The sequence below is a fragment of the Salvelinus sp. IW2-2015 genome, linkage group LG26, assembly GCF_002910315.2.
Source record: "Salvelinus sp. IW2-2015 linkage group LG26, ASM291031v2, whole genome shotgun sequence".
NCBI lineage: Eukaryota > Metazoa > Chordata > Actinopteri > Salmoniformes > Salmonidae > Salvelinus > Salvelinus sp. IW2-2015.
The window spans coordinates 17220375-17228671 of record NC_036866.1 but is presented as its reverse complement, the minus strand read 5'-3'; the positions used below and the strand labels follow the sequence as shown (position 1 = coordinate 17228671).

Below are 8297 nucleotides of genomic sequence, written 5' to 3'. Positions count from 1 at the left end.
TATATGCCTATTGGCTAGAGACAGCTGAAATTGTGATGTCACATCAGATTCGACGGACTACCGAATTCTATTGGTTCTAAATACGAACTGCATTCTTATTCGATGAGGTTTAACGGCGGTTGGCATCCAATATATGTTGCGTTACCGCCACCTACTAGACTGGAGTACAACTCCCTTATACTTCGCTTGAAAAAATAAATAAGTAAATAAACAAATACCCTACCATCTAACACTACACTCACAATATAATTTTTTTATAATAAAAAATAACACCACCCTACTCCACTATTTAAATCTATTTAGTCCTATCTCAATTCCAACAACCTGAAAGGATGGGACACCACCACTTAATACACCACCACGTAACTCTTCTGATGTCAAGTCTCACACCCAAATACTTCTCTGCAGCTGCCACCACAACCTCAATTTTCGGAGACTTCCGATCCATCCCCTGTCTCTTATACACATCTAGATGTGTATAAGAGACAGACATTACTGTGAAATGCCTACGTACAAGTCCTCAACCAACAATAAGAGTTAAGAAAATGTTTACTAAATAAACTAAAGTAAAATAATAACATAAATGAGCAACAATAAAATAACAGTAATGAGGCTATATACAGGGGGTACCGGTACCAAGTCAATGTGCGGAGGTACAGGTTCTGTCTCTTATACACATCTAGATGTGTATAAGAGACAGCTAATAAAATGTGCATTATCACCGCCTACTAGACTGGAGTACAACTCCCTTATACTTCGCTTGAAAAAATAAATAAGTAAATAAACAAATACCCTACCATCTAACACTACACTCACAATATAATTTTTTTATAATAAAAAATAACACCACCCTACTCCACTATTTAAATCTATTTAGTCCTATCTCAATTCCAACAACCTGAAAGGATGGGACACCACCACTTAATACACCACCACGTAACTCTTCTGATGTCAAGTCTCACACCCAAATACTTCTCTGCAGCTGCCACCACAACCTCAATTTTCGGAGACTTACGTTCCATCCCTGCAGTACAGTTGATAACCATTGCTATAAATGCTAAAAATCCAATCTTACTGAAACATATATCACTTGTTGGCCTATCCCTCTGTACTGGTACAGATGTACTACTCACACCACTCCTCTCAGGATCCCTCCCCCTTGACCCATCATCCTCTACTTTCTTCAATGCCTCAGCATATGACAACTTCTGCACTACTCTAACCCTGGAAACCTGTACCTGCCTCTCTAGCATGGGACATTTCTGATCCCCAGCCCCATGTGCACCCCTACAATTAACACATACCACATACCACTAGTGCCAAGTCTAGGACAAAACGGCCTCTCAACAGTTTTTACCCCCAAGACATAAGACTCCTGAACAGGTAATCAAATGGCTACCTGGACTATTTGCACTATTGGTTAGAGCCTGTAAGTAAGCATTTCACTGTAAGGTCTACACCTGTTGTATTCGGAGCATGTGACAAATACACTTTGATTTGATTTCCCCAATGCTACACATTCCTTTGTCTCATGCCCTTCTGCACACATCTCACACCTAGGAACCTCCCTCCTACACACTGCTGCCACATGCCCATAAGCTTGAAAACCTGTAACAATGTAATGTATACGGAACAAAAGCTCATACAGGATAACTTATATATACTAACATCACTTTGTCAGTCAAAGACTCAACATCAATGTTATTGCATTTCCCTATACCCACAAAACATCTGCTAAACATGTGTATGTGACCAATACAATTTGATTTGATTTGATCAAAACTCAAAAGAACAGACAATGACTGTTCTTTTTCAACACTCACGCCACCCTGGCTACGTCGCACCAAACAACGAGCATCACAAACACTGGGAATCTTCTTTTTCAGTTGGTCTACGAACTGCATTGTGGTAAGCCGAGCCTTTTATTTTGAATCTTTTACGAATCTTTCATGAAGGTTTTGGACAGACAATCCATCATCTCATAAACGTGCCGTTGGATTTGCATTGATCACAGGTCAAATATCGCATACATGTGGTCTCCTGGCCTCCTGCATTCATATTCTCAATAGGATAACCCAGAAACAACCATGAGTTCATTCCACACGGTCATTTGAGAACACCAGTATGTCTAGTTGTGCTCTTTTGTGGCTGTGCATTAGAGCATTAGAATCAAATCAAAATGTATTTGTCACATAAGCTGAATACAACAGGTGTCGACCTTACTGTGAAATGCTTACGTACAAGTCCTCAACCAACAATAAGAGTTAAGAAAATGTTTACTAAATAAACTAAAGTAAAATAATAACATAAATGAGCAACAATAAAATAACAGTAATGAGGCTATATACAGGGGGTACCGGTACCAAGTCAATGTGCGGAGGTACAGGTTAGTTGAGGTAATTTACGTAATATGCACATGTAGGTGGGGGGGGGGGGGGGGGTCAATGCAAATAGTCCAGGTAGCCATTTGATTAGCTGTTCTACGGTCTTATGGCTTGGGGGTAGAAGCTGTTAAGAAGCTTCTTGGACCTAGACTTGGCGCTCTAGTACCGCTTGCCGTGCGGATGAGGCAATGACACACACACACTATGAGCCTATGACTGATACAATAGTTAGAAATCCACCACTACAGTTCATTTACAGGTAATATATCAGCTCAAGAATGAGCTGGCCAGTGAAACTTTCATGTCCTTTACGCTGAGACAGTTAGACACACTTACACAATTGCGTGCATCTGAATACTCAGTGTGGTTTAGAGATATTTTACAGTCTTGTTTAATCAGGTAAGCATTAAAACAGAGAGCGAGGCATTGAAACCAACAAATGATTTGTCTACATGCATTTTAATGAATTGAAGGCAATAAAACAGAATATAGGCCTATATCCTGCAATTCAGTAATCAAGAATACTTAAATGTAACATAACCTAGGTCATTCTATGGAACTACACTCTAATTTAATCTAATCATCACTATGCACAACACATTCTACACAATTATGTGTTTTACGGATGTGTGTATCGAATTTAATTTAAAAAATAAATATTGACAATCGTTCTGTCAAATCATTCTCTGTCATTTGATCACAGGCATCAAATGCTAAAGAGAAAGGTATACAGGCTGCTCACAGTGTTACAGTTATATAGAGATCTAGCTTATCTATTTCCCCAGATCCAGGTGGTGTTTTGGCTCAGGGCCATGACTGCTCTCTCTGAGGCAGATCACTGGCCATGTCCTTGTGAAATAGAGGTACAAAAGAGGTTCTGAAGGATTTGCTTTGATGTTGACACAGCTGATGGTCCGATCACCATGGTTACAGGAGTGGTGTCTGCTCCCCAGACTTCTTGCTGTCCAGGAAGTTGATATAGTCTTTCACCCATCTGTCTGAGGACCTGGCACACACCTTTCGCCCCGCCTGAGTCTTAAACCTGGACATAGAAAAACAGGGTTATTAGCACAGCATAACAGCAACAACACCGCATAGGGACAATCACATGCAAGACATCCAACGCTCACTCATGACTTATGACATCCTGTTTTAGATCTATGTTAGATTTTTAACCTAGTTTTAGATGATGATGTCAGAGGACTTTTGTTCTCATTTTTAAAGGGAAATGCATGACGACGTGAAAGTGAGGTAGTGAAAGTTGATCACAGGAAAGAGGAACACATTCTGAGTTATACAACAGAGGGATAGTCAACAAAAAGAAGCAGCTCGCTCTCTCTCTTTGTGGAGCGGTCTCTTACACTGATTTCTTTGAGGATTTGGACCACGAATGCCAATCATTCCCTGTCAGTCCTATAACTATCCCAGTCACAGCATGATTGAATCAATGGCTCTCTGTCTGTCTGACACCTGTAATATTACAACATAACACTTTTCTTTGACATCAGTATCTTGAGTGTTCGGATCACACTAACTTAGAAATCACTCTCAAGCACTAATCGCCACATATCCATTCTCACACAGTAACAGCTAAATAACAGTAAGGTTACTCACAGAATGGCTGGGTTGGAGCACTGCTGGCTGGTCTTGGTGTAACCCACCACTCTACCTCTGGGTATTTGACGATCAGCAAAGGTAAAACAACATTTCTTCGGTCCGCTTGCCATACGCAGGCCTAGACAACACACAGAACACACACTTATAGGTCAGTTTGGGACACACACACACTCAAAAATACAAACATTACAGTTACAGTCGCTTACCTTCGGTAAAAGTGATGGCACTGAGTACCAGAACAAGCGCAGACAGCATAGCAAGACGAGGGGTGAACATGCTGGCTTAGAGTTGGTCCAGGTAGGGTGGAGAGTGAATGAGAAGTAAAGTGTTGTGACTTCAGGTGTCAAGCTTTATTCTCTGCGTTGTTGTGGTGTACAGAGGACCAGTCTTTATACTATAAAGGTGGAGTTAGGGGGAGACCCTGACAAGGGTCTCCCCCTAACGATTGTCTCGGTCAGGTTTCCCCATCTAATTGTTAAACATTTAAGTCGTGTGTATTTGTGTGTGTGTCGTCCCATGCATCAGACAGTGTCAGGAGTTTTCTATGACGTGGCTGTATTTCACTTCTCTTTTTCAGCATTGGGTTTTACATCAGAAGTATATATATGATTGTGAATTCATAATGAAGAAAAGCCCATGTGGGATTTTTAGGTTCTATTCATGTCATGACCGTGTATAGAGACGGATCAAGGCGCAGCGGAGGTTGAGTTCCACATCTTTATTTCTAAGTGAAACTTAAGCTAAGCAAAACAAAACATTAATGAAACAGCGAAACGTGACTAAGTGGTGCACATGCACAAAACACAAAATAATATCCCACAAAACACAGGTGGGAAAAATAACTGCTTAAATATGACAACGATTACCAGCTGCCTCTAATTGGGAATCATACGAACATAGAAACATACCAACATAGAAAAAAAAACTAGAACACAACATAGACAGAAATACTAGATCACCCCCTATTCATGCCCTGACCTACTATACCATAGAGAAACAATGGCTCTCTATGGTCAGGGCGTGACAGTTCATCAACAAAAATATTCTTAGACTTATTGAAACTTAGAGAAGGAGAGTTTGTACTTAGTGATTTAGTACATGAGATTGATATACTGGACGTAGTCTATAATATACTGTACATATAGCTGTGTGACACACAATAGCTCAGTATTTTGTTATTTATTTTATACAGTAATTTTTGTTAATCTTTATCAAGGGGGTCAATAATTTTGGGCGCAACTGTACATACAGTGCATTAAGAAAGTATTCAGACCCTTTGACTTTTTCCACATTATGTTACGTTACAGCCTTATTCTAAAATTGATTTAATTGTTTTTTCCCCCTCAATCTAAACACAACATCCCATAATGACAAAGCAAAAACAGTTTTTTAGATTTTTTTGCAAATTTATAAAAATAAATAAATGTAAATATCACATTTACGTATAAGTATTCAGACCCTTTACTCAGTACTTTGTTGAAGCACATTTGGGAGCGATTACAGCCTCGAGACTTCTTGGGTATGACGCTACAAGCTTGGCACACCTGTATTTGGGGAGTTTCTCCCATTGTTCTCTGCAGATTTTCAGGTCTCTCCAGAGATGCTCGATCGGGTTCATGTCCGGGCTCTGGTTGGGCCGCTCAAGGACATTCAGAGACTTGTCCCAAAGCCACTCCTGCGTTGTCTTGGCTGTGTGCTTAGGGTCGTTGTCCTGTTGGAAGGTGAACCTTCGCCCCAGTCTGAGGTAGTGAGTGCTCTGGAGCAGGTTTTCATCAAGGACCTCTCTGTAATTTGAGAGTCCTTTAGGTGCCTTTTGGCAAACTCGAAGCGGGCTATCATGTGCCTTTTACTGAGCTCTGTCAGAGTGACCATCGGTTTCCTGGTCACTTCCCTGACCAAGGCCCTTCTCCACCGATTGCTCAGTTTGGCTTGGTGGCCAGCTCTAGGAAGAGTCTTTGGTGGTTCCAAACTTCTTCCATTTAAGAATGATGGAGGCCACTGTGTTCTTGGGGACCTTCAATGCTGCAGAATTTATTTGGTATCCTTCCCCAGATCTGTGCCTCGACACAATCCTGTCTCTGAGCTCTGGGGACAATTCTTTCGACCTCGTGGCTTGGTTTTTGCTCTGGCATGCACTATCAACTGTTGGACCTTATATAGACATGTGTGTGCCTTTCCAAATCATGTCCAATCAATTGAATTTACCACAGGTGGACTCCAATCAAGTTGTAGAAACATCTCAAGGATGATCAATGGAAACAGGATGCACCTGAGCATCATTTTGAGTCTCATAGCAAAGGGTCTGAATACTTATGTAAATAAGATATTACTGCTTTTTGTTCTTAATAAATTTGCAAAAATGTCTTAAAACCTGTTTTTGCTTCGTCATAATGGGGTATTGTGTGTGTATATGGATCAATTTTAGTATAAGGCTGTAGCGTAAAAAAAGAAGGAAAAAGTCAAGGGGCCTGAATACTTTGCAAATGCACTGTATACATGTAGCTCTGTGACATACAGTATATTCTGGTATGTACATTTTTACCCAAGCAGGTGATTTCCCCTCTTTATTAAAAGTCATACTATTACTGTTTTTTTTAAACTGTGTTTCTAGTCATGCATGTCAACGTCTTTAGTATAGAATGATTCATGGTCCGTTGGCACAAATTCACTGTAATCATGATTGAATATTGCCATTATAAATGAGAGTTGTTGTTTATGGTTGACTGGACAAGCAATTTGCTTAACTCATCAGCATACCAGGCATATCATCAAGCTCAAATAAATAATCTAGACCTCGAAATTAGATACAAATTACAAGGCATGTGTAATTGACTAGTTTGGAGGAATGTTATTTGGGGATGTTGACCCTTGATTGGTAAAAGATGCCAAAATGAAAAGATGCCAAAATGTTTATCTCACATTTGGTCTTGTGTCTTTATGTATATATTATTTTGCTTTATGTTTATAGGGAGTCCCCTCGTTGGAGTTTTCAAAAAAGCTCATACAATGGAGTGTTCTACCACTGAAGAGTTATTTGTGGTTCTTCACAAAGTGTTCAAGCGTAACATTGAACTCTCCTCTCCCCTGATATTAAAAAGCAGAAGTATATGTCATACGAGGAAAATACCCACAAGATTTAACTTCCTTGTCACTTTTCTTTCTTTGGTACACAAGTGGTTTCGTTCCTTTCTAAGTGCTATATACTGTGTAACTAACCACAATTACCTTATGTAACGCCAAGCATTCATAGAAAGTGAAGCTAATTAAATATCATCAAATATACAGTAACAGTCAAAGGTTTGGACACACCTACTCATTCAAGGGTTTTTCTTTATTTTTACTATTTTATACATTGTAGAATAATAGTGAAGACATCAAAACTATGAAATAACACATATGGAATCATGTAGTAATCAAAAGATGTTAATGTATAATATATTTGAGATTTTTCAAAGTAGCCACCGTTTGCCTTGATGACAGCTTTGCACACTCTTGGCATTCTCTCAACCAACTTCATGAGGAGGTCACCTGGAATCCATTTCAGTTAGCAGGTGTGCCTTGTAAAAGTTCATTTGTGGAATTTCTTTCCTTCTTACTGCGCTTGAGCCAATCAGTTGTGTTGTGACAAGGTAGAGGTGGTATACAGAAGATAGCCCTATTTGGTAAAATACCAAGTCCATATTATGGCAAGAACAGCTCAAATAAGAAAAGAGAAATGACAGTCCATCCTTACTTTAAGACATGAAGGTCAGTCAATGCGGAAAATGTCAAGAACTTTGAACGTTTCTTCAAGTGCAGTTGCAAAAACCACCAAGCACTTTGATGAAACTAGCTCTCATGAGGACCTCCACAGGAAAGAAAGACCAAGAGTTACCTCTGATGCAGCACTCAGAGTTACCTCTGAGTGCTGCATCAGATGACCGGGCCTCCACAATCACCCGACCTCAACCCAATTGAGATGGTTTGAGATGAGCTGGACCGGAGAGTGAAGGAAAACCAGCCAACAAGTGCTCAGAGTATGTGGGAACTCCTTCAAGACTGTTGGAAAAGCATTCCAGGTGAAGCTGGTTGAGAGAATGCCAAGAGTGTGCAAAGCTGTCATCAAGGCAAAGGGTGGCTACTTTGAAGAAACTGAAATGTAAAATATATTTAGATTTGTTTAACACTTTTTTGGTTACTACATGATTCCATATGTGTTATTTCATAGTGTTGATGTCTTCATTATTATTCTACATTGTAGAAAATAGTAAAAATAAAGAAAAACCCTTGAATGACTAGGTTTGTCCAAACTTTTCA

The 8297-nt window shown here is 39.7% G+C and overlaps 1 protein-coding gene across 1 annotated transcript; it reads right to left on the bottom strand.

Moving 5' to 3' along the window:
• Positions 1 to 2840: 2840 nt before the first annotated feature.
• Positions 2841 to 4370, bottom strand: LOC111952908 (C-C motif chemokine 4). Its single transcript, XM_023971916.2, has 3 exons — positions 4208 to 4370; positions 3999 to 4119; positions 2841 to 3426 (listed from the first exon to the last, which is right to left on the bottom strand). The coding sequence occupies exons 1-3, from the start codon at positions 4275 to 4277 to the stop codon at positions 3312 to 3314; spliced, it is 306 nt and encodes a 101-aa protein (XP_023827684.1). The 5' UTR covers positions 4278 to 4370; the 3' UTR covers positions 2841 to 3311.
• Positions 4371 to 8297: the final 3927 nt, after the last annotated feature.

Bases quoted from the DNA above. Each gene is read 5' to 3' on its own strand.
- LOC111952908 (XM_023971916.2), bottom strand. From the start codon at position 4,277: ATGTTCACCCCTCGTCTTGCTATGCTGTCTGCGCTTGTTCTGGTACTC. The intron at 4,120-4,207 runs GTAAGCGACTGT...TGTGTTGTCTAG, and splicing joins TGCCATCACTTTTACCGAAG to GCCTGCGTATGGCAAGCGGA. The intron at 3,427-3,998 runs GTGAGTAACCTT...TTCTATGTCCAG, and splicing joins TGCTCCAACCCAGCCATTCT to GTTTAAGACTCAGGCGGGGC.